We start from the raw sequence: 25,990 nt of genomic DNA, 5'->3' as shown, positions 1-25,990 counted from the left end.
GTTAATATTGGCAGGATCTTGAGAGATTTAGTGGGAGGAGATCTACTGTATCTGGAGTGAACAACTTTTCCAACTTATTCCTCAGTAGGAAGAAACCCTGTCATGAAACATAACAATTGTAGTTGTCTTTATTACATTTCTTTTAATTACCATATTAAACTACTTTCCTATAGTTGACTATCTTTTTAACCTATACATGAGTGCACACACACACACACACACACACACACACACACACGTGCGCACACACACACCCCATTCTGTGTTTAGAGGAAAACAAAAGGGACACCAAGGACCCCATTAGCTTAGCCTGTAAGAAGTCTTCAGGACTGCCTTCCTAGATGTGTCTGAGAGTCCCGTCAATACATTCTTTGCATGATATGTTTTCAAATATTTGAATATGCATCTGTGCTTACCTGAGAGCTCCCACTCTAGGTTCACATAATTCCAGATGTGTAAGTGCCAAAATTGTGTATGTAAGTAAATCATTTAGTAAAGTCTAAACTAGAAAGTAAGCAAATGTGTTTCCAGTCATTAAGCAGATCTCCTATACTCAAGACCACAGAAAGGTTCATGCTGTCAGAATTCATAGGAAGGCTTGGCTGCTGGTGCATTCAGAAAGGTTTGCTAAAGGTCATCTAGGATGGTCTCAGTGCCCTAGGTGTATCCTGCAACTGGACTCCTGCTTCTGCTTCTGTTCTTCTTCCTCCTCTTCCTCTTTCTCCTCCCCCTCTGTCTCTCTGCTCTGAGCATCCATACACCTTTTCCATCTGGCCATTTTTAGGACTTTGAGTTGTCCATGTCCATTGGAAGTTCACTTCCTACAGTAACTCTCAGAATAGAGATTTGAGATGCTACTGAGCTGTCCCAAAAAGAATATGGCTGAGGGATTTGTTGTCATGTAGTGGTGCACATGATCTTCAAAAGGAAAATCCTCAAGGGGCCCTGTGGTTGGGAGACAGTCATAGGCATTACCAACATCAGCTAGGAGTCCATGCGCACCCCATCTTCCTATCCGTGCCTTTCTTATGATCTCTCATGCCTGGGCCCACTGACTTCACTACTTGCATCCTGAAAACAAACCCTCTGAGGACAGACTGGTATAAGAATCCCAGAGGGCAGATCTGGGCAGAGAATGGGCCATAGAGCACACAGATAGGGGCTGTGGGCACTATTTGTTTCTGTTTTCTCTCACCTCTCTTGTGGAGAAGGTCAGATTTCAGAACCTGGTACCCTGAGGCTTGGGAGGCCTGGGCACACTGATCTGTCTTTACCTTTTTCCAGGAAGACACAGCACAGCTCCCTTGACCAGAGCTCTCCACCCCAGAGTGGGGTATCAGCCTCCTACAACCACCCAGTCTTGGGCATGTACGACGCCAAAGATGACTTCCCTCTTAGGAAAACAGGTTAGTGTGCAGTCTGCTCCCTGAGTGCCTCCGTCCTGACAGAGCCCCAGTGAGCTATGGTGAGCCATAGGCAGGGCTTTCACATCCTGTTTAGGATAGTTTAAGAGACTGGCTTTTGCATTCAGACATCCTTTTAATGGTGCTGCTAAACTTCTCTGTGGTTTATCTCAAAAGAAATGGGTCTCATGCATGTACTCCTGTATTATATAGAACTTGGCCTCATCCCCACAGCACCTTAGTTCATCCCCTCTTGGGAGGATATTCCACTCTACAGTCCAGAACGTTAGGGTAGATCCAGGACTAATGACAGCTCCTGCGGATGTGCTGGCCCAGGTCAGAGAGTATGTAAGGATTCTTCATGGCCTTTGGGTAGTACCCAGACAAAGATAATCAAGGTGACCAGAGTAAAGGCAGGTCCCATGAGAAAGGTGTGGGGACATCCCTCCTGGCCCACAGGTTTGTATATCAGCTCTCTTATGGACAAAGGATATAAAGAGGACTAGGCTGTTGTCAAAGCAAAAGGAATATGCTAGAACACAAGACAAGCCAGTATAGTCTTGCTTTCTTGGGTGATGGTTGTAGATGATGAGGCCTTTGAAAAGGTCTGGAATGGCTGTGGACAGTCATTGGCATGGCAAGAAGGTGGACTTTCTAGAGGTTGTTCGCACACAGCCTCAGCTGGTACAGTGGGGATGCGGCCCCAACCTGCAGAGCAGTGCCCAGAGTTCTTCAGAAGTGAGATCTGAGGGGCTCACCTGCTTTTACTAAACAAGTCCATGAAATTCAAAGTTTCTAAGCAAGGCTGCCCTAGCCCAATGGCTACTTCACAGGGCATCACAGAGATGAGCGGACTCACCTTTTATTTCTAGCTAAACTAGGAAGTTTCAGAGGATACTACACTCAGTTATGGTTTGGTGTGGCTTTGAGCAAACTGGAGCCAGGAGCTGAGAGCTAAAGAGAGGGACATTTTAGTTCAGCCTAAACAGGACCTGACTAATACTTGCAGTGCGTGAGATGGAATGGCCATATCAGGTGGGTGGGGTCTTCTATAGAAGGATGAAGATGTGGCCTAAATGCAGAGTAGTTGGCTGTCACCAAAGGATATATATACCCTCCTGAAAATGCCAATGGGACACCCTCCTCCAGAGGTCAACAGGAAGACAGTGCATAGCACTGTCCTGTCTGGCCCAGAGCATTGTAACGGCAGGACTATAAATCGTCATTCCCTCTCCTACAGATGCTGGTGCTCAAGTTCAGTCACCTCCAGTTTCTAGTCTCAGAAAAGCCTTTAAGTCATGGGTGGCATGCTCCCAGAGAGATAGTCAGAACAGGAGACAGAATCCTTAACACCATTAGCCACTGCTGGTCACTACAGCCATGTGGCCCTCCATGGATGTCCACAGAGCTCTGAGCCTTCTCCATAAGTCTCAGTCCACTCCTGTTGGTTCTTGTGCATTTCTCTGGGGAATGTTGGAAGCTAAGCCACTGCTTTGTTGACTTCTGCTATGCAGACCCCACTTCCTGAGGATAGAGGAACAACAAGTGTTTCTCTTACTCTGGAGAGGCTTCAGAGAACCTTAATTAAGGTTTACCAGTACATGAATGATAGTATAATAAGGATTCCAGAGAAAGCATTTAATTTCCTACAGTATCCAGGGAAGAATGCAGAATGGCTTGCAGTATACTGGACATGGCTTCTTCCGTCCCTCGATGTTGCCAGTGCTAAGTACACTTGTGTATATCTCTGATGAAGTGGTGCTATGCAAGACACAGTCAGTGAGTGATGCTCCCTTCATGAGGCACTATGATCAAGTTACAATGGCAGGCTCAAGTAACTGTATCTGAATAGTTCCTGGCTCTGACTTTATATTAATTCATGTTGATCTTGCACAGTTTGCCCATCTCAGTCCTTATATTCAAAGTGAAATAAACCCTTAGCAATCTTGTGCTGATTTCTTCTATACTCTAGGCATATTTGAGTAGTCCTTGGTGGGCTTCCGGGGGTGGCAGCTCACACCTATGTTGTGCCTTGTCTTCCTTCTCTAATGAAAATAACATGCACCTTGCCTGAGCTTTTTCATGCACAGAGCTCAGCTGCCTGAGTCCATCCCCAGCTACTTTACACATTCTTGGCTTAGGAGACACTCTTACCCTCCACTTCCCCCAGCAGTTAGGTGGTGTGGACTCCTTCCACCCTGTGACTTCCTACCAAGCCTCCCTCTCAACTCCACCTGGAAACAGCTCTGCTCAGCCTACACACTGCTGAGTGTCAGGCTCACACCCAGGCCCTGCTGCTCAGTTGGCCAAGTAGAGGCTCTATGGTCTGGCCTCCCCCATAGCCCAGCTCTGACTTTCTGTCAGAGGACATGTTCCTTTCTGTATTATTGACAGACAGTAGTGGTGTCTCTGCTGCAGGATCCCTCCTCTCCTACCAGAATTCTGCCTGTGGTCCCAGGTGTGGTAGGGCCTGGTCCCTTCCACTGCTTCTGCCCACCCTGAGCTAGAGAGATGGCTGAGTGGTTAAGAGAGATCACTGGCTGATCTTCCAAATTCAATTTCCAGCATCCACATGGCAGCTCTCAAGCATCTGTAACTCCAGTCCCATGGAATCCGATGCCTTCTTCTCACCTTAGAAGGCACTGTTTGCATATGACAGACCAACATATATGTAGGCAGAACAGCCATACACATAATAACTTAAAATAGAAAAGCAATAACTTTTTAAGTTATTCTCACTGGGTTTCTATGGCCTTTAAAGACACTAACTGCTTTTTTTTTTTTTCAACACCCTCACAAAAGCTAAGGACTTGATTGGCTCACTGATACTTAGCCTCATTGGCAGGAAGCTAAGGACTTGATTGGCTCACTGATACTTAGCCTCATTGGCAGGATGCTTCATATAGTATTTGCTTAGCCTGGTCTATTTTCTCTGCAATCACAAAATCGCCAAGACCAAAAAAATGTATGGGAAATAAGTAGTTTAGTTGGCTCTTAGTTCTGTAAACCAGGAAATTTAAGAACACAGATCCCAGTATTCACTCAGCACTAGACTGGTAAGGTAAGAAGCCTTTATAAGTTTGGGTTTCTTTCTCTTCTTGTGAACCCATCAGACCCTGCCTTCACATCTCTGGGAGCTGTGCAGGAGACCTGCTCAGTCCCACTCTGCCCGAGAATCCTAACGCTGCACTTTGCCTCAGCTTTTTTCCAAAAGAAGGTTGAGATTTGTCCACATGTCCCAGGCCAGAACAGAAGTCCCCCAAGTCCTCCTCCTCAGACCTGGCCTCTCTGAATCTGGCTTCATGCGGGGATGAGAGTAATGCCACATGGAGGTAGGGAACTTTTCCTCTCAGGATTCAGAGAGGCCAAGGTGACATTTCACTGCCTCACAAATGAACATGTTGCCCAAGCTTGACAGGCCGAGGGGCTCTGGCATGTTGGCTGTCTAAGCACTCCCAGGTTGTCCTGTCCTGAGAGCTGACAGCTGCAGAGTCCGTGCCCTTTCCCATCCAACACTAGACTGTGAAGCTCGTGGCTGTGCCATCCCAGGAGCAACGATGAAGTGGATCTGCAGTTTGCTGAAGAGGATTGAAGTCTGTCATGGCCTCACGGTTGCAGATTCTTACATGAATCTGTCTGCACAGGAGAGCTGCTTACAAAAGCCAAACCAAGTCCCACCTCAGCTGTGCCCCAGTGTAGAGAAGCAGCCCAGCCAGTCCTTTATCCCATGCTTTGGAGCATCAGTGCCTTCACAGAGGCTGCTGGGGCACTGCTGTCTGCTTCAGGATTATGAGATGCAGGTGTCTTCAGGTGAACAAGGAGACCGGTGACTTGGAAGCTGTGATGATGTCACAGTGACAACCTTGGAAAGTACCTTTGTCAGCTCTCCTCAGGTTTCAGAGCAGCACTACTCTAAAGTTACAGATGAATTGTTTAGGAGACCATTATTTAAGAGGCATCCTCATTGAGTGACTGTCATGCTTCAGTGGTTTCTTGCTATGCCCAATAAATCAGGGGCACTGTGGTAGTGTCCTCAGGGTAGAATGGAAGCACACATATTGCCCTGGCCCCCAACCCACTGCATCTACTAAAGGACTACAGGAGCTGTATCCAGTGTCAGAGGAGCCCTGCCTTCCAGCCCATACTTAAGTGGAGATTACCAGCTGTGCATATTTTAAACCACCAGTGTGTCTGCCTAGCTATAACGACATCTCCTTCCATACAGCTTCTGAACCTAACCTGAAATTACGGTCAAGGCTTAAGCAGAAAGTAGCTGAGAGACGGAGCAGCCCCCTGTTGCGCAGGAAAGATGGCCCTGTGGCCACTGCTCTAAAAAAGCGACCCTTGGATGTTACAGGTATGTCAGGGAGCAGGTAAGCCCCCGACCCTAACACACACCCTGCACTCTGACACCTCTAACAATGGGTCTCAGCCCAATCCAGTTCCCTTATGCTGTCCTACTGAGTGGCAGTGCACATGCCAGGCCCAGCCACTTAGAGATGTGGGGCTAGAGTGGCTGGCCAAGTCCTAGTCTGTGGCTCAGTTCCCTCAGAGGGCTGCCATTAGGCTCACGTGAGAGAGAGATCTTGCCTGGCATTCAGAGATTTTCTGAAGGTAGGTTTAAAATGGCCCTTCCTTTAGTGGTTAAGGCGTGTTTCTGCCTGCTTTCTGCCGCCCACAGGCATAGTGGGGCCTTTGAGCTTCCAGATTGTTCCCCATCAATGTGGCTAGCTGATCAGGGGAAGAGTAAGGAGCTCAGCTAGTTCCACTTGAGTGACCATGCTGATGCTGGCCCCACCTGCTGGCTGAAATTCAGCAGGACACAGTCCTTCCCACCCCACCAAGCTCTTCCCAGCACTCCCCTCTTAGGTTAAGTGCTCACCTCAGCCAGGGCTCACACCATCACCCTAAAATCCTAGCATCTAGGAAAAAGGAAGTGGTTCAGAGCTGACCTGAAGAGAGTTCCTTAGCCTTGAGCATGCTGTTGGAAGGGCAAGGTTCTGTTGTTGGTCTGCGAGTGGCACCTGTCTAGTTGGTCCAGCTTGTTTCAGTGAATGTGCTGATGTCCTAGCTGATGTGCTGATGTTTTTCCTAGGGAAAAACAAAAGGGCTCCTTTGCCAAAGCCCTTCAGAACAAGTACCCAAGTCTCACATACCTGCCCTCAGGACAGAGCCCTCACTCCGGTCATATACCTGCCCTCAGGACAGAGCCCTCACTCAGGTCATATACCTGCCCTCAGGACAGAGCCGGGTGGCCTTCCAGGCACACAGGGCCAGTGAGCCCTCGCACAGGGACTGGCTTGTAGATCTTGGATCTGTGCAAAGAAGATTCTGACACTTGTGTAGTTTGTCACAGCCTTCCTTTCCATTCAGTTGTTGTCTCCTGCTTACTCTATTTGAGCCACCTTACCTAGGGATACAAAGAAGCATTACCCCCATACTCACTGCCCATCACTGGGAATCGAGTTGGTAATCTTAGGAGCATATGAGTAGAAGCTGCTCACACTGCTGTGCAGCCTGGCCGCTTGTGGCAGTACCTGGTGTGAGCCACTCCTTGCATGTACCTAGGTTATGCACTCTCACTGACAAGATCATTCGTGAGTCTCTGTCAGGCTGCTCTGAGTGCTACACACCCCAATGACTTCTGCTTCTTATTGCCCATTGAGAGTCATGTGAGAAAAAGGTGCCTGCCCTCTGCTTTCTGAGTAAAGCATGACGGAGGGAGCTGGCCAGAGGCCAGTGTGGCAGTGCAAGGCAGTGCTGCACTGTGTTAGGTGGGAGTCTGCGTGAAAGCCCCAGGCAGGCCTGAAGTGTATTAGAAGCACTTGTCTGCTCTGTAAACTTGTGGAGAAGGTGGCCTCTGAGCTACAGCTTGACAGATAAGTGAAATTGAGAAACAGGCTGTGCTGCCCGGGTCACTATAGCCACCTGGGCACTTGTGACAGGGTGGTGCTTCAGGTAGAGCCATTTTCAGGCAACAAAGAGAAAGGGACTCTAGCTGGAGTTGCTCCAAGAAGAGCAAGGGAGCAACAAAGGTCCTTGAGCAAAAGAGGCCTGCACCCTGCATGGAGGGCGGGCCATGGCAGGTTAGCACTCCACTCTTACCCTGCTGCAATGAAGGTCATGCTGGCTGAAGAGCATGAAGATCACACTCAGTCTGCTTCCTGTCATCCTCATCAGTATGTGATGTGTTCACACCACAGTTGAGGATGGGCCTCTTACTGTACAGCCATCTATTTCCTCACTTAATAACTGTTGCAGGTACCTTTTGACACCCTCTTTTGCTAATGCAAATAACAGAAGGCCATGTATTGTGTGCATTTCCATAGACCAGATTCCTAGAAACAGGATGAATAAAGCACTGAAACATTAGTTTGTTCAAAGTGAAAAACCACAAGTCATACCCACATTTTTATTGCCCTACACTGCAGCATGTAGGAGAAAATGTTTATCTACATACTTAGCAGGAGTGTGTACCTAAAGAGAACTTGCTTGGTTCTGCTGTGCAGACAGGCTGCACAGCAAAGAGCATAGTCCACAGTAGGACATGGTGGCTGCTCTTGGCAGTGTGACCTCAAGAGCAGAGTGTGGACTCTGAGCAAAGCACGTGTACAGAAGTAAAATGGAAACACCTCTTCAGTACAGTAGGCTCTGGAGCTCCCAGCTGGCAAGATTCAGGGAAATACAACCTCACCTGTGTAACCTACTTGGCATTTGGAGGAGAGGGACAGAGAAAGGACAGACTGAGGTTCTAGAGTGGAGGCAGCTATTAGAGGGTGAGAAGTGGCCTCAGGGGGCTGGTGGGTGACACAGTCCACAGAGGACCAAGCCTTCTGCCAAAAGGAATGTCAGGATGTCTTTGACCTAGCATATTTGTGCGCAAGACAGGCGATGCACTGGACACACAGCTTCCTGGTGAGTGCTGTGAAACGATGCATCGTCACCACTCAGAAAGGCCAAGCTCCTCCCGCTCTGCAGGGCTGCAGGCTTGTTTGCTTCAGTCCTCTCTAGCCTCCTGTCCTGTCTTGCAGGGCTATACTAACAGACAGTTTTCAGAATCAGCTTTGCAGCTGAGGAGCCCTGTTAGCTGGTCGCATGAGTGGCTGTGCTCTGTTCAGCAAGGGTGCCCTTGAGCCCCTTCAGTGCCCTACTGTGTCCAGGGTTAGGGCTAGAGTTTGACCTCAGAGTACTGTTGCTACTACCTGGACTGTTTCAAGAAAGTAGTTCATGTGTGTGTTTGTGAACTGTTAACCAGATGACGCTATTGTCAGAGCATCCCTGAGCCAGACATCAAAAGCTCAGCATCTGCCCATGAACATAGCGAGGCGCCACCCAGGCTGTGTGATAGGAGATAGCTGCAGCCAGCCCATGGCTGTGAAGAACAGTGTGCCCAGCCCAACACAAGCAAATGTTAAGATTTCAAATCACATTTGTAAGCTGTACAAGCCACTGACTATTGGGTAGTTCATAGTAAAGTAAGAGGGTTGCTAGTAAACTGAGCAGTCACAATAGATTGCTTTAGTTCGAAATTAGTTTTACCAAGACAATGAATTTGACCTCTTGAAGTTAAAAAAACAAAAACATTGGGCCTTTTTATTCACTGGTTTTTTGTTCAAATATTAATAATTGTTTAAGAGCTTACCTTTCTGATGTTTCAAAACATCTTGAAATCCAAAAGAGCTGTGGAACAGGTAACATGCACACCCTGAAAGGATCAACCATGCATCCACAGAGCTTTATTGTTGGGAGGCTCATGGGAGGTCAGCAGCAAAGCTGAGACTCAGGGAATTGTGTTACCCTCCCTGTGTTTAAACACGGGCATCAGGCTAGCAGGCAGAAACTCAGGGAGGCAGTAGGGCTCTCTGTGTCTACCCAGTGCCCAACCCCAGCTACTGTTTCTCATCTACAGACTCCGCATGCAGCAGCGCCCCTGGTTCCGGTCCCAGCTCTCCGAATAGCAGCTCTGGCAACGTCAGCACTGAGAATGGCATCGCACCCACCGTGCCCAGCGCTCCAGCTGAGGTGGGTCAGCACAGACTCATATAAGCCCAGCACCCCACGTACCAGCCTTTAGCCTGACAGTAGTCCAGTGAGGACTAAAACATAGCAGTACTCTGGGAAAGGCCTTCCAGGTGTTGTTCCGCATTGTCCTCATCATGGTCCTCTAAAACATGAGGGCCTCAGATCCCATAGTATATGGGAGCTTCCAACCTGCCTTTTTCTTGATCTTTCTCCAGGTATGTCACAGAAGCAACTGTCATCATACACACTGTGTGTTAAGGCACATGGGGCAAGCAACAGGCATGTGAGAGCAGTTGTGGAGTGAAAAGGACATTTGAGAGAAGGGTTAGGGAAGCAAATGTTACTGGTGGACACTAATATGGGAGAAAGGAGCAGAAAAGAGAAGACAGGTCCAAGGTGGCTCCAGAACAGTAGGTCCCAGCACACTCACTACATACTGCCCCTTGCTCCACAAGCATCTCTGAGCCACATGCCTGGCCCAGGATGCAGCAGCAGCAGAGGAGGCTGCTCTCCAAGTTTCCCTGTAGATAGGGAAGACAGGCTCTGACCAGGCTGTGAAGGAAACACAGGAGAACTCAGACTGCCCCAGTGGTGTTGCTGCTACAGGCCAGAATATGGCAGAACACCCAGAAACGGCCCTTTGGATTGAGCCAGTATTATTTGCCGTGTGAACAGTGAGTGGGGAACTTCTTGGGAGCTTATACCTTACAGGAGCCTGTGATTAGTAATACAGTGACTGAGTTCCTTCTTTAGCATTGAGAAATGAGTCTTGCTCTTCCAAAGAGCTAAGAGCCTCACGTGAAGATACACAGCCACAGTGCTTTCTTCATGTCAGTTTCTAGCCCCTTTATGTCTGGAAAGTTAGAAATAAAGGTCGCTGCAAGAAGTGAGGTTCATTCCATTGCACTTGGTCCCTTTTACTTTATACTTATATTTCTCTCATCATTTGTGTTGTTTAACCTTCCAACTTAGCACTTTCTTAGGTTGTTGCAAGTTTTAACAGTCCTGCAGGGCTGAGGTTATAGCTGAGACAGACCTGTAATTAGCCTCAGAGTAAAACCAGAAAACTGTTTCCTGCCCTAGGATGTTAACTCTGCTCTCTTCTTGTTGGTCGTGGGCCCAGATACATATGTGATCTTGGCAGTTAGATGTATAACAGCTCCTCATTGGGTGGAGCATCACTGTTCTGCTTCTAAGTTTATAAAGCCCAAATATACAAATTGGGCTGCCCCAAATCAATAAAGCATCCAGAGCATCCCCAAGACCAATGAGGGGTTTCTTCTCTGACAGTCATTGTCACAGGCAGAGCTGGTGTTTAAGTACTGGATCACATGTGGACATTCCTTTTGAATTTCAGATACTAGAATTAGATGAGCTGTGGCTGAGGGCTGCTCATGTGTTAGCTATTCATGGTGGGGTCCTTGGGGAAATCCCAGCAGTGTCCCAAAAGCCTCACTATACAGGAGAAGCGCTGGTAGCTAACACACCTCTTATTACAAACTGCACATGCTCACACTCCTGCAAAATGTGCAACATCTGACCACTGGCCCTGGTCACTGAGGAACCCCAGCACTCCCAGGAATCTCCTATACTAACTTTATACCAAGCATTAACCTAACCTTACCCACAGTCCTAACCCTAAGCCTCCTACGTCTGCCCCTAACCCCAAGACTAACACTAACTCTAATGACAAACCTACCCTAAGCCTACCTCCAACTCTGACCTTAGAAATAACACCAGTAACAACAGAATAATAACCACTAATAAACAGAAGTAACAGCTAGCATGGTTATCAGGCCAGTTTCTGACCTCTGTGTGTTAATATGCACAAGTCCCTGTGTTCTTTTAACTATGACTTGCAGCATGGTGGAAGCCACATATTGCTGCTGCCATCAGACTGCTTAAATGACCCTGTTGCTGACTTCATGTGCTTGGGGCCATTTCCTTAGGGCTGTTTCTTCCTATTGCATCTTCAGAGTAGAGCTGCCCATTCAAGAGCAATGCATCTTTTAAGGCTTCCAAACACAGATTGTGAAATCAGTCTGCAGAAAAGTGCAACAGTTTATAATCCCATGACCACTTGATTCAGCTTTTCTGAGCTTTCACAAAATCTGTCAGTTTGATGACTTGATAAATATGTTTTTCAGTCACTGGTAAAAGTTGAGCATTTTTTCATTTCCTTTCTAATGGGTTCTTTTATCATTGTCTTTATTGAGTTCTACTCTCATATTAATTGGTCTTTGATTGACAAGTTCTTTGTATTCTAGCCTTTGTTTTTCCTCTGCATTGCAGATCCTGTTGGCATCATCTACCTTTATAAGAACAGGGTTTTTCCTCCTCACCATTAACTTTCTTCTTGATTTCTACTTTTTATGTCATTCTTGGAAAAATCCTAACTACAAAAATATTTTAAGATGTGTTTGTTCTAAATATCCTACCCACAGTTTTATGGTAAGTAGGCAGATTGAATAAAAACAAATAAGGTAGCGGGAGCCCGTTAGGAGGGGGAAAACTCAGGAACAAGAGCCCTGATTCTGTACCTGTAGCATGCTTGAAGGTCTTACCTGCACCTGGAGGCCACAGTCTGAGCAGCTTATTTTGCACCAGGTAACCACAGGTCAACGCGCATGCTGTAAGTGCCCCTTGCAGCCCTGGATATGCTGCTTGTATTGGAACGTCTGTATCAGACTCTGATGGTCACAATGTCTTCTGTCTACAGACGAGCTTGGCACACAGACTTGTGACTCGAGAAGGCTCAGTCGCCCCACTTCCTCTCTACACATCACCATCCCTACCCAACATCACCTTGGGACTTCCTGCCACTGGCCCTGCCGCTGTAAGTTGGCCTCTGTGGGTCTGTATGGCATGGGGTAGGTGTCTGCCTCAGTTTCCACAGCCTGAGTATACTGGTTGTACCTTTCAGGGTGCGGCAGGCCAGCAGGATGCTGAGAGACTTGCTCTCCCAGCTCTCCAGCAGCGGATCTCCTTGTTCCCTGGGACCCACCTCACCCCGTACCTGAGCACCTCACCCCTGGAGCGGGACGGTGCAGCAGCTCACAACCCCCTCCTGCAGCACATGGTCCTACTGGAGCAGCCACCCACCCAGACACCCCTTGTCACAGGTAAGAACCACAACCAGGTCTCTGTGCAGTTAGGTCAGCCTCCTTGGCCTCCTATAGTTTTTAAAGAAAACTAGAAAGAACATTTGAGCCCACACAACAGTAGAAACACTATGAGTCTCTAATGTGGTAGCTGCCTTAGCTGTGGCAAAACAAAACAAAACTATGTCCTGCTTAGGAAGATAACCAAGGAGTAGAAGTCAATGACAGTGGCCCTCTGTTTAGCCTTCTGCTCTCCATCTGATAGGTTTCCCTATAGCTCAGTGAAGCAAGTTCACAACTGACCATTGATTTCTCAGCTTGAAGATGATTACATTTAGAAAAAGTACAAGTTAGAGAAAGAGTAAATTCATGACATTTACCTAGTGACCATGCTTTGAAGGGACTGTTCCAGAAATGGTGGCATGTGGAAAGTTTCCCATGAGACACAGAACCCAACCTACTGGTGATTTGGCCCAGATCTCTATACCATCCTTAGGTCAGTAGGTGACCTTCTTCACACCTGTTGCTTCACTCAGTCACAGCCAGAGCCATCCTATGACTGTACGTGTTCCAGTGTTTCCTGGCCACCCTCTGGTTGGTGTGTTAGAGTACCCATCTACTGTGTGAGTCAGTCTGTAGGGCTTGGTATAGGGTTCCTGTCTTGTGCTTTTTGTCTCCAGTGTACACTTGGCTCTCGCAAGTCAGTGATCTGGACAGGAACAGCACTTGGTCTGCTGGGACAGCCTGCTCCAGCTCTGGAGAGCAGTGTCCCAGTGACCATGGAATGCTCATTACACTCAGGCCTCTTCCTGTCTGTTCTCTTGGAAGCCAGTCACTATGGACTTCATCTTCCCATCTGTGAATGAGATGCTAGCACAATGACAAAGTGAAAAGACTCAGTTCTCATAGGCAGTGTCTGACACCCTGCAGCCCAGTCGGTGTTGATCTCCTGGTTTAGTCTTTTCCTTTCGGGTTGGACTGGGTTTTGGTTTGTCTCTTTATTGTTGCTGTTTTGATATTAAATCTTGCTAGCCTCAAACTCTGATTCTCCTGCCTCAGTCTCCTAAGTGCTGAGATGTCAGGGCATGTTTGTGATTCACCTTCAGACTCCACACTCTTCCCCCAGCACACTCCATCCATTCTTCCAGCACCCTGTCTCTGATGCTGCTGTCGCTAGGTTCTTTCTGGTCTCCTGAGGAAAGGAGCATCCAGAACAGGATCTCCTCTGCTCAGCCACAGCTGTCCATAGAGGCCCACGTTCCCCACTGTCTAGAGCAGTGATGAGTAATACTGCATGTAGAGCCCAGACCTGTGAACATTCAAGCCAAAGTAGTAGGACAGCATCCCACTACTTATGTGGCCAGAGCTGTCATCTCTGCACTGTCTAAGCACACCACTGACAAATGAGTCAGCTCTTAGCAGAGACTCCAGCCTTGCACCATGGCCCTCCTCCCAGACAGACTGACCAAGGGAAGTATGTGAAGCACATTCTTCTCTGAGTCCTTCCACTTCTCTGAACTAATGTCTGTCTGTCCTGCAGCTACTGCTGCCCTGCACCAGCTGCATGCTGTGCTGTCACTGCAGCCCTGCTGTCATGCCTCTAGGGGAGATCTGATTCCTTCCATGTGCGGCCCTCTTTTCCTCTCTCAGTGCCACTCTGCATTTGATACAGTCTCCTGTGGTGTAATCCATTGAAGGTCAAGGTCTTGACAGTGCCTGGGTGTCAGTTTGTCCCTGAGTTTCAGCAGGTCAGCTGCAAACTGCTCTTCTTTCTGGTATTTGGGGATGTGCATGAGCTAGAAGAGCCATCTCTGGAAATGTCTATTGGAGATGTGGCAAGCTGATGCTAGGCTGTTGCCATACTTTGTGGAGTGCTCCTTGTTGTGCTCCTGGAGAGACTGCATCAATGGGATCTACAGGTGACTTGACTTTCTCTGCCCTGCTAAAGCCCAAGCTCCAGGCTTACAGCTTCTAGCTGGAATCGAGCCTGTTTGCAGACAGTCATGTGTCGCAAGTGCCTGGGCTGGCAGGCATGTTGTTTTCTCCACTGGTTACTCAACAGCGTCTCTCCCCTCTCTTCTTCCTTTTCCCCTCTGCTGTTTTTTTTCCTCCATATTATCTTCAGACTGGTATCTTTCAGGCCTGGGGGCGCTGCCCCTCCACACACAGTCCCTGGTTGGTGCGGACAGGGTGTCCCCATCCATTCACAAGCTGCGGCAGCACCGCCCTCTAGGGCGCACGCAGTCAGCACCCCTGCCGCAGAACGCACAGGCCCTGCAGCACCTGGTGATCCAGCAGCAGCACCAGCAGTTCCTGGAGAAGCACAAGCAACAGTTCCAGCAGCAGCAGCTGCACCTCAGCAAGGTGGGTCTATCACCTGCAGCCAGACCAGGAGTGGCCAAAATGGGGAGGGGGAAGCCGAGCACACGCTCTAGTGCATGGTGTGCTAGGGAGTGTAGAGAGGTGTGCTGCTGTGTGGCGCCCTCCTCACAGCCCAGCAGCACCTGGAAGCACTGGGCCACATCCTTGCACTCTAGAGGCTCTGCGTCCTTGTGTGGGAATCTACATAGGCAGTTCTTTTAGGGATTTTCTTAAGTTATTTGCCAAGTAGATCTTTAAGCAAACACTCCCCCAAGGCCTATAACTTTACAGTGGCATTAGGTCTCTGAAGCATATTTTTCAAGTCACCTGGCACCAGCAACTGTTGGAAGGTGGGAGTTATACCATCAGAAGCAGCTTGGAAGCAGGCCAGCCTGTAGAGGTCTGTGTACTGTCAGATTGTCCAGAGCCTCTCAGCCCCATCTATGGGAAAAGTTAGTACTGTGCTGCGGGTGAGCAGGGAGAGAGGAGTTTCGTATGTTGCCATCAGATTTGTCAGTCAGTCAGGTACCTTCAGTGCCATTCAGATGACCGTTCTGCAAACAGCCCAGCAGCTTTTCTCCAAGAGAGATGGAAATTTCTCCCAGACACCTGTCCACAAACCTCATCTGTATTGCTCATAGCAGCCGAACTACGGATGGATGGAGCATCCCCAGAGTTTATCCTATGGTGACAGGTGACAGAACATGCCTATCATTGTCCTGGGGTCATGCAGCAGATAAAGGCCCAAAAACATTGATGTCAGGGAAGCAAACCAGTCCTGGCCAGCTCCTGCTGGCTTTTACTCCCAGGAGTGACCAGCAGAGGCAAGGCCTCAGAGCAGTGCTCTCAACCTTTGTGATGCTGCGACCCTTAGTACAATTCCTGTGTTCTGGTGACACAGCTGTAAAATTATCTCATAGCTACTTCATAACTATAATTTTGCTACTCTTACAGATCTTAATGTAAATATCTGATCTACAGGATATCTGATATTCAACCCCTGAAATGAAAGGGTCATCTGATCCCCAAAGGGCGGTAGCCCACAGGTTGAGGACATGGACTAAGATAAAGGCACAGCACTGGTCCTCTGCTTCCCTATGGAGATGGGAAGGATCGGGGATGAGAAACTGTCGTGGAAGATGAGTGCATACTCAGAGTGTCCCTCTTTCCAATCCAAAGGGATCTGCTGAGTCCCACAGTGAATCGATGTCTCCTGTCCACACCCATCCCACTTTAATCTCTGCTGCAAGCTGAGAGGGCCAAGATCAAGTTGGTTTCCCAAGGAAGTTGCTGCAGACCACATCCCAGCGCAGGCTCAGCCAGGCCCCTCCTGCCTATCATGTGCAATGATATCAGTCCCTCAACCCACAACCCCCATGCCTAACATTCTGAGCCTCTCAGAAGTTGGGGGTTCCAGACATCCCATCATTTACATAGGAAAGGCATTTGCTGGGGGCGAGACAGGTTCCTGCCAAGTGTCTGTACTCCCAGGTGTCAAAGCACTTTCATATCCATCTCTCTAATGGCAGCCTAGGCTTATTAATTTCACTGTGTCACTACCTGAGTGGTGTGGTAGGAGGTTTGAAGACAGGAAACACCCATTCTCGTGTGCACATTCTTGAAGATGACTTTAGAAGCTGGGTGATCTCACTGGGATTTGTTACATGATTGATTTGTGATAGCAAATGACAGTTGATTGAAATGTTTATACAATGTTTTCCTGGGACGCCCAGGAAGACATTGATGTTCTCTGTGCTGCCTGGCACCAGTGTTCCTGCCCTGCTCTGTGAGAGGCTTGCTCCTGAAGGCCATCCACTTCCTGCTTGACACAGTGGGGACCAGAGCTGGGCTTCGTGCCCACTGTGCATTCAGCCTTCATCTTAAAATGCCAGTGCTCCAAAGATGTAACAGGAGTTAATTACTCATTCTAGCATTGTGTTTTCAGCAGTCATTTGTGACTGTTGCCATTTTTCCAAGGGACAAAACAGGGCTGCTGAGCTGGCTCTCCTGGACTTTTTAGGATTAGAGTGGCAGCCAGTATACCTAACTGGGTGCCAGCTCCTGACATGAGTGCTATGCCCACATTAATGTGCTTCATAAAAACATGCTAAGGGAAGAAATCTCCCAGGGAAAGAAGGCTGTTGAAGATGCAGTGTAGTGCTCATCATGACAGGAAAGCACCCCTTTTAACTGCTGCCTCCAGACCCACCTCACAACAGCCTTGTTTCCAAAAGTCAGAAATTATACCCAGAATATCTTCCCCATAGTTGAAAGCAGTTCTTGCAGCAATGGTGAATCTACAAGATCACTTGCTCTTTGTGCAGGCCAATCGTTGGCCTCACTGAGCCTCACTCTCTTTTGTGTATGAGAACTTGGACTGCTGTGGGTGGTCTACTTATGAGCATCCAATAGTTTTAGATACCTTGTGCTTGCCAGTGGGGTTCTGGCTCTGAACTTCAGTCTGATATTTTAATCCTGCTGTTCTGAATATGGTAGTGTGTGTGTGCTCATCCCTTGATAAAACAGGGCCCCAGTGTCCAAAGAGGCCTCTGGACAACAGGAGCTGACATGTTGGCAAGCTGCTGCTTGCCTCCCCACTAGCCTCTCTTGTTATATTGTCTGAGGCCAGGTTTGCTTCCCTAAGTCAGCTCTGCTTGAAGATCCCATCTCTGTGGCCACAAAGAAGCAAAGATGAGTTCAAAAAGGGAGAGAGAATCCTGTTTGTGACTATGGCTCATGAAACCTAGTTGCACCAGCACCTGTGTCAGTGCTGAGCAGAGTGGCTCAGCCACTGCAGGCCATGGCCTGTCCTGTATCTTTGACAGGGCTCTCAGTGGCCCTTGTTGCCATGGTAGCATCCCTGATAGACATCCTCTAGAGGGAGGCCTGGCCAAGCTGTGGCCCCTTGAGGGCCTCCCTGTTCCCTGCTCCCTGTTCTGGAGTTTCTGCCTGCCTATTTTGTGCCAAGACTGCAGACCTGCCTATGTGGCATCAGTGACTGTCACGTTGTCAGCAAACTGTACCCAACTTGGAAGCCTGTCCTGGCAGTGGGGGCCATTGACAGGGAACCAAAAGCAGGAACCCTGGGGCCTTCCCAGCATCAGGCACAGCTAGTACAAGCGCCCACAACCATGTACGAGTTTGAGCACTACCCCCAACTTTCCTAGAGGTAGCCTCCTCAGCCACAGACAGTCGACATTGAGATGACAAGCCAGCTAACAGGAGCCAGGGTTCTAAGGGGACATTCCTTTCCCTTACGTGTCACTTTCAGTATTCCTGCCTGAATTAACTAGGCAGACTCCAGCCTTTAGGAAAGTTGAATGTTGTCCAGAGGGATACTTCGAACTGTAACCTTAAGAGAAACAGAAGGTACTCAGAACCATAAGTGGTACAAGGACACTGAAGAGACATGACACCAAACAGAACACAGGACGTGTTCAAGCCAGAAAGGAGCACAGAAGTTGTCAGGGATAACTGTGGGGCCATAAGACAGAGGCTGATGTTGTGAGGCTCAGCTGTTCATATAAAGATATTAGGAGGAGAGGCCCCTCTGTCTGTCTGTCCAGGCTGTAGATGGGGGGTGAGTGGCTGTGTGTGCTCTTCTAACATCTTTCTCCAGTGTTGAATAATAAAGATGTCAGGAATGGAGCTTGTCTGCCCACAGCACGCTTGCCCTGCCTCCTCCTTTGAGAAGACACCCTGCACCCTTCCTATGACAGCCTCTACCTGTCATGGCCTACTTTGAACAGTTGTTTTGTTTTCTGAGTACCATCCTAGAGTAGGGAGGGACCTGGGGTCAGGTTCATCATGGGCTATCCCTGGGCACTTGTAACCACTTAGAGATGAGCCTTTACAATGACCTGACTGCCTTACAGCCCAGTCATCTTTGGCAGGTCAGCCATACAGCGATAATACCTTTCTGCCTTTCTTGACCCCTTCCCGTGACAGACAGACGGACAGACGGACTGATGGACTGATGGACAGGTGGGCGGGCAGATGGACGGAGGAAGAGAGGGCCTCGGTCATGCTCTGACTACTTGAGCACCTATCTTTCTAGGTCTACCTTTCCACCTCTGCCTCTATTTATGCCTCCTGAAGGTAGCCATCCCTAGTCCTGACCTGTCATCTGCATCCCAATGCTTATACTTCCTTCAACCTTTCTAGCCAGACTGAGCTTGCATTTCCCTGCTGTTCTCCACCCAGGACCTAAAGGAAGTTCTTTGAGTCCTCTGCCATGTTCTGAGCTCTGTGGTCTGTCTCTGCATTCCATAGCCCTGTTGCTACCTCTTAGACCTGTGAGCTCCTGGGCAGTGGTAGCCTGTTGCAGAGGTCCTAGGTTGCTCCCAGCCCTGTCCACCCAGTTTCTCCTATTCTTCCCTCCTGGGTCCTGGCTGTCCCTCTGCTATTACTCCCTAGCAGGTGATTCCCCAGGTCATCTAAAGATACTGTGTCTTCCATCCCTGCCATAGCACTGACCTAAAGGGCCCTGTCTCGGCAAACCTGACAGGAGACACCCAGTTCACCTCATTCTGTTAGCCAGTTAGACTGCCCCTGGTGCTTGCCAGAATGGTGTCACTTGCCCTTCCCCCACCCAAAGTCAGAGTTAGAAGTTTGGGATACCCAGGAGTAAGGTGCCTTTGGTACATCACAAACTATAAAGGGGAATAAATACTTAACAGTGTATTTTTGATGAAGCCTGCTTGCCCAGTCTGTCCCATCAGCTGGGGAGTGGCTTAACAGCTCACTAAGTTGGCATGGGCTCCATTGACCTAGCTTTAGGTCAATGGACCTAACAGCTTGAGGCTGTTGACAGTGTACGGTGTGCTGATCTACTTATGTGCAATATGACACAACCTTAGCCATGCCAGTTCACATGTCTAGGACTTCACTCAGCCACCCCATTTTATGCATGTTCATGCTCTAAAAGATTGCTTAAGATACAGGACAAGCACCATTGTCACCGTACTGTATCCCACTGAGCTCATCCACTTGGTAAGAAGCAGTGCCCCATGGTCCGTGTCTCCCCGGCTTCCTCTGCATCTTCCTCTGTGTCTTGGAGTTTTAGGAATAAGATCTCCTGAGCGGTCTAGGCTTTCAGAACATAATTGGGGAAATCGTGCTTTCACAGCATGTGGGAGCTTCATCAAAATTAGCTGGAGAGCTTGGCACGTTCTTTTGATGGAGCACCACCAATACTGCCCCCCACAGACTGATGTATGTCCTAAAGGTCTTGTCTATCTGGGACTTCCCTAAGCTTTCAGAGAGGTACTTCTGAGAACTGCTTTTGGACCTCCCAAGTCTGTACTAGGTTCTTACCACAGGGGACCTGATATCTGCTTCTGTTGCCCTTCTCCAGCCACGGTGTTGTCCTGCTAGGTGGCATCTGAGGAGGGTGGTACAGTATCTGTGGCTGTGTGACTGACACTGGCCTCTCTCGAGCTTACCTTTACTCATCTCTGCACTTTGAGCTAACACTAGCAACCTGACTTAGTTTTTCCTTCTTGGCACACAGAAACACCGCATGAGCACTGAGTACCTAGTATCTTGTGCAGGCCACATTACCTTAGCCCTGAGCATCATTTCTTGTGTGTCTCAGATAATGTTAGGATCCATGTTGTCTGGATAAATAGTACTTGCTGGCCCTGGATCATACAAGTCCTTGGTAGAGCATTCCTGAGCTATGGAATGTGGAGGAACTTCTTCGAGCCCCACAACTGTCCTGACTTCCTTTGTCTCCTCTGCATTGCAGATAATCTCCAAACCCAGTGAGCCACCTCGGCAGCCTGAGAGCCACCCAGAGGAGACAGAGGAGGAGCTCCGTGAACACCAGGCCTTGCTGGATGAGCCCTACCTAGATCGGCTCTCTGGGCAGAAGGAGCCCTCCCTAGCTGGTGTGCAGGTGAAGCAAGAGCCCATTGAGAGTGAGGAGGAAGAAGTGGAGGCCACTCGAGAGGCAGAACCAAGCCAGCGCCCAGCCACTGAACAGGAGCTACTCTTTAGACAGGTGTGGAATGAAGAGAGCAGGCAGCTGACCCTCAGCTTCTCCTGGCCTCTGAGTCACAGACCCTCACTGTTTTGACCCTAGATATCTTACTGTCTTCATGGGAGGTGGGGTATATTTGTTGTACACTCTCAGGTACATGAAGATTGGGCACCTGCCCTCTGAAGGTATGCATGTACAGTTCTCAATCATCCAGCCTGCACTTTTTCCTCTGCTATGGGAGGCTGTAGATTGTAACCCAAAACAAGTGTTAGTGAGATTCAACATAACCACTAGAACTAGAACAGAGCAGGAGAGTTGAGGTATTAATCAGAAAGGAGCTGGGTGTGATGGTACATGACCTTAATCCCAGGACTGGAAAGACAGAGTCAAGCAGATCTCTGTGAGTTCAAGGCTAGCCTGGCCTACAGTGGGTTCCAGGCCCACAAGGGCTACATAGTAAGATCATGTCTCAAAAACAAACAACAAAAAAAGGAGTCGCGGTCTGATGAGACTGGGACCTTGGGTGCTGCTGTCCTAGTAACCATCCTTCTGATCCAGAGAAGGCAGCTCCAGGGTGTCGTAACAGTAGCGGACTGCCAGAAACTGTGGAGTTCAGTGACTATTAATTTTCAGTGAAAAACTGGCATTTGTCTAGAAAGACCAGGGACAGAGAAGGGAGCCCTAGATTAGAAGCCAGAGAACCCCCAGAGAAGCTGCCTTTGCCTTAGGAGTAACAGGGGGGAGCTAGGGGATCCAGGAGTATAGACTCTAGTTGTATTCCCAAGACGCCTGGGTACTGTTCTAGGGCATAGGCTCATAGGTATACCCTGCTTGCTGGACTCCAGGATTCTTCTAGCCACAGCCCTCCTTAGTCCAGTGACACTCTAGATTTAGCTTCTGCTTCTCTGTAGCACTTGGTAAGACCAGAACTTCAGGGTTCCTCCAACAAGCACCTGTTGACTTTCATTCTCATATGGTCCCTGAGACAACTAGATAGCAGCCACAGCATGAGGATGGCTTAGCTTCTCCTGAATTTCTCCATTGGGAATAGGCCCCATAGTCTGTCCTCACACATGACCACTGCTCTTTATGGTCTAGTAGAATTCACAGAGGGTGACAGAAGCCATCAGTCTTATGAGCCAGGCACTTCGGACAGTTCGTGGCCAGAACTGTCTACTCCCTCAGGCTGAGAGACCCAGAGGGACATGGTGTGTTTGTCCTGTCTGAAGCAGACCCTCACAGGAAGCTGATACTGTGGGCCCTTGTTAAAACCCAGTATTCTGTTACCATACTGATGTATGTCAGAGTATTTCAGTAGTTGCTTTTGGTACAGGTGTCTTATAGACACACCAGATGCTCCAAGCATGAGACAGTCCTTCGGAGTCCTAACTGCCTGTGTTCTCTGGAGAACAATCAATAAAATTCCGTCATGGGGATCCCAGGCACAGAACAGTTTGTGGCAATGCACAGAGGGAATGTCACTCAGAGTCAGCTGTTTAATGGCTGAGCCCCATGGTGATGCATGCTGGGAGGCTCTGAGTCTTCTGCTTCGTTCGGCCTGAGTGTTCACGGCCCTCCTACAGGAGGTGCCCTGCCTCCTTACTGTGGCCCAGTGTCTGTCTGCAGAAGGTTCCTCTCTGCTCACAGCTCAGGAGTGAATATTTTCCATAAGATCTGTTCATCAGTAGGACTTGGGATGAAGTTTATGGGTGTGGGCTAGAGTTAAATTGCCTTTTTAAGATGCAGCAGTGGTGTGGGATAACATGGCTTCCCTTTTCAGCTCTCTTGGACCCTAGGAAGTGTTCACTACTGCCTCTGGGCGGGCCTTGGACATCTCCTCTTTGCCTCTCTCTACTGAGCTGGTTTACTTCCTATGGGGACTTGCACCTCCGCCAGTCTCCAGAGTTCCCATCAGGGTCCACATCCCCCAGGGATAATACCCTGGGTGGTAACCTCATACTTGCCAGACACCCAACCAGATTCTGCCTCCCACCAGTGTGTCCTCGTCAACCCCACCACCACCACCACCACCACGGGGCACCTGAGCCCTTAGTAGCATGTCCCTTCATTTCTCCCATAGTTCTGTCCTTCCTAGCATGAGAATACTAGATTGGTCAGAGGCCAGGGTAGGGACTCAGTAGATAATATAAAGCTGGCCTGTGTCTGCCTTTGCTTTCCTGCGAGGTTTGATCCACAGATTAGTCACCCTTTCACTACCAGAAGAACCTGTGGAGGAAGGGATGGCAGTGTACACTCACTGTCCCATTCTCACGCTGGCCAGAATGGTTCTCCCAGCCAAGGACCTGACTCCTGTCCAGTACCAGCCCGTCCACCTCTGTTCACCATCTCTTCAGAGGACTCTTCTCAAGCCCCACCTGGACCACATCTCCCTGTGGGCCTTTGAGATGGCAACTCCCCTCATCCTTTTACACAAGGCTTGTATGTCAAGTGCCTTCTCCTCTATTATCCCTCTCAGATCATGGCACATGGTTAGAAGGCTTAGCATCCGTGGTTACTTATCCCACAGTGGAGAGCCTTGTCAGTGGCTAGGGGTGGCTATGTAATAAAGTGTCGCTGACTGGTGCAAAATGGTCTGCACTAATGGCCCGCACTAATGGCCCTCTTTCCTGCCCTGCAGCAAGCTCTCCTGCTGGAGCAGCAGAGGATCCACCAGTTAAGGAACTACCAAGCATCTATGGAGGCTGCTGGCATCCCTGTGTCATTTGGCAGCCACAGACCTCTGTCTCGGGCACAGTCCTCCCCAGCATCTGCCACCTTCCCCATGTCAGTCCAAGAGCCTCCCACCAAACCAAGGTTTACCACAGGTAATTCATGACCTCCTGCTTGGGGTAGGGGATAGGGCATGGGGGAGGAGGCTTGGAGTAAGCCACTAATGAGAGGTTAAGGGAGCAGCCTGCAACTGTCCAGAGACAAGCAGGCCTGAGAATCACTCAGTCATGGAGGCATACCATGGTCCTGTTATTCTGGGGCTGGCTAAAAAACTCCGAAAACCACCTTCTCCTTCCCCTGAAGAAAGCAGTCCCACCAGTGTGCCAGCCTGGGGATTCCCAGCCTTCTTGGTCAGCAACAGTAGCAGCTGAATCTTCTGCATATATTCTCCTAAAGCAAGCCTAGGACATCATTGTTGCCATGAGGCTCCTGACATCCTGTACAGTGGTTAGTGGAAACCCTGCTGGAGCAGAGCAGACTCTGGACCCCTCTCCCCCTCTGGCATTGCACCTACCCTGTGGGCTGGAAATAGTGTCTCCGTGCCACTTTAGTTTGTTCCTTAGAGGTTCAGAGTTCCACGGTGAGCTCAGCAGAGGAGTGTGGACCACAGCTGCAGGGGCAGAGATTATCTCCCCAAGATGGCCACACCTCCCTTTCCAAGAGTTCCCTATAGTGGCAAGCAAGGAAGCTAGGATGGTTCTTCATATTGTTGATTTAACATTTCTTTGTAATGAAATGAAAGAAAGTTACATAAATACAGAATGGCTTGATATCCTGCACAGGTCTCATAAAAATATCTTCTTGCAGAACACTGCAACTATAGTCATGTTCTTTTCCTAGAAGGAAACTTCCTACTTTAAGGAAAAGTTTCAGTAATACCTCAAAATTAAAATTACCTAATCAGTCAATCAATCAATCAATAAAATTGCACCTCACAGAACCCACCAAGTGTTCTATTCATGAACATTTGACCATTGGCTGAAATTAACATGTCCTTAAAGGACTGCAGCTTAGGTAAGGGAAACTCTGTCATGCTACCTTGGTGGCAACTTGCATGCAAACAGTGCTCAGTGCTGTAGCTCATAGTGTTCTCTGTGGCTAGTCAGAAGAGACCTTCCTGTTTGTGCAGGCTGGCTCAGTTCTGCAGTCCGAAGCTATAAGCTGTGTTTATGTACTTACTTGACTGACGTCTGCATGCGCATCTCATATAAGAGGTCCAGTTCTCTTTGTACTCTTGTATCCGTCTTGAGTAAGCAGGTACATGCCACCTCTCACCCCCACCCCCAACCCTCCCACATTGAGCTGCTCTGAATTGGCAAGCCACAAAACTCATTCGAGCCTGGGCCACCCAGTACCTTGGACAGTGCCCACCTAACTGACCTGCAGAGCCTGGGCAGTGACCAGGCAGGCAGGCCTTGAAGGACCAACACCTGCCATACCTTGAAGTCAGTGTAGCACAGAGGCCACCCAGACCTCAGTGCCATTGTCTCACCTTTTCACCTTTCTATCCATAACTTAGCCCTATGGTGTAACCAGTCTTCCTGAGCTACAGTGTTGGCCAATGCTGGGTCTGTCTCTGACTGTGCTTTTATCAAGATCCTCTAGTGCCAGCTTGGAAAGGGGTTGGGATGTACTCGAACCAAGAACCAGTTCTGCTCTGTTCCCTCCTGGGAATTCTGCTGCTGTCCCAGGGCCACCTTCTGGCATTGGGTGGCTCAGCCCTGAGGACTCCTCTGACTTCAGCTCTGCTCCTCTGTAGGCCTTGTGTATGACACACTGATGTTGAAGCATCAGTGCACCTGTGGGAACACCAACAGCCATCCAGAGCATGCTGGGAGGATCCAGAGCATCTGGTCCCGCCTGCAGGAGACTGGACTCCGTGGCAAGTGTGAGGTATGGGGTCTGTATGGCCAGAGGAACACCTTCCACCTTGTCTATGCCAGGACATGGCCCCCAGCCTGCTGTATTCATGCTCTCTACTAGTCTGTATTCATGTTGTAGTAATGGAGAGGGTTCAGGAAACGTCTATGTATTCTCATCTCCATCCATACTGTCTATGGGCTTCTGAGAAGCCTGTCTTGGTACCTTTTCTGTTGCTTTGATAGAATACCTGAGGCTTGTACTTTATAAAGCAAAGAGGTCTGATTACCACCTCACAGTTCTAGTAGCTTCAGGGTGAAAACCGGGGTACCAGCATCTAGTGAGAATCCCCTGACTAAGCCACAACAGAAACAGAAAGGAGATGGCTTGCTGTGTGAGCTGGCGACTGTGTAACAGCCTGTTCATTAGAGAACTAGTTTAGTCAGACAGGCCTGAGCCATAATAACTTCTAAGAGTGACATCCTCATTGCCCAGTCACCTTCTGTCAGACCCACAGTGCCAGCACTACC

General features: G+C 49.0%; 2 protein-coding genes across 8 annotated transcripts in view; both read left to right on the top strand.

The window, feature by feature from the left end:
* The window catches only part of Per2 (period circadian regulator 2), a 750,618-nt gene that overhangs the window by 154,266 nt on the left and 570,362 nt on the right, over positions 1-25,990 (top strand). The gene's annotated exons all lie outside the window — the stretch shown is intronic.
* Positions 1-25,990, top strand: part of Hdac4 (histone deacetylase 4) — a 257,625-nt gene that overhangs the window by 186,862 nt on the left and 44,773 nt on the right. For 4 of the 7 annotated variants that reach the window (XM_031368434.1, XM_031368433.1, XM_031368436.1 and 1 more), the window contains 9 exons: positions 1,285-1,406; positions 5,629-5,760; positions 9,313-9,425; positions 12,145-12,261; positions 12,349-12,547; positions 14,652-14,890; positions 20,637-20,891; positions 23,509-23,695; positions 25,360-25,493. In XM_031368434.1, the coding sequence (XP_031224294.1) occupies positions 1,285-1,406; positions 5,629-5,760; positions 9,313-9,425; positions 12,145-12,261; positions 12,349-12,547; positions 14,652-14,890; positions 20,637-20,891; positions 23,509-23,695; positions 25,360-25,493 (1,498 nt within the window). The remainder of the gene's footprint in view (positions 1-1,284; positions 1,407-5,628; positions 5,761-9,312; positions 9,426-12,144; positions 12,262-12,348; positions 12,548-14,651; positions 14,891-20,636; positions 20,892-23,508; positions 23,696-25,359; positions 25,494-25,990) is intronic. The other 3 variants (XM_031368438.1, XM_031368437.1, XM_031368435.1) reach the window with 1 other exon arrangement.

This window comes from Mastomys coucha, unplaced genomic scaffold, assembly GCF_008632895.1.
Source record: "Mastomys coucha isolate ucsf_1 unplaced genomic scaffold, UCSF_Mcou_1 pScaffold14, whole genome shotgun sequence".
Classification (NCBI taxonomy): Eukaryota; Metazoa; Chordata; class Mammalia; order Rodentia; family Muridae; genus Mastomys; species Mastomys coucha.
This window is presented reverse-complemented; position numbering and strand designations above follow the sequence as displayed.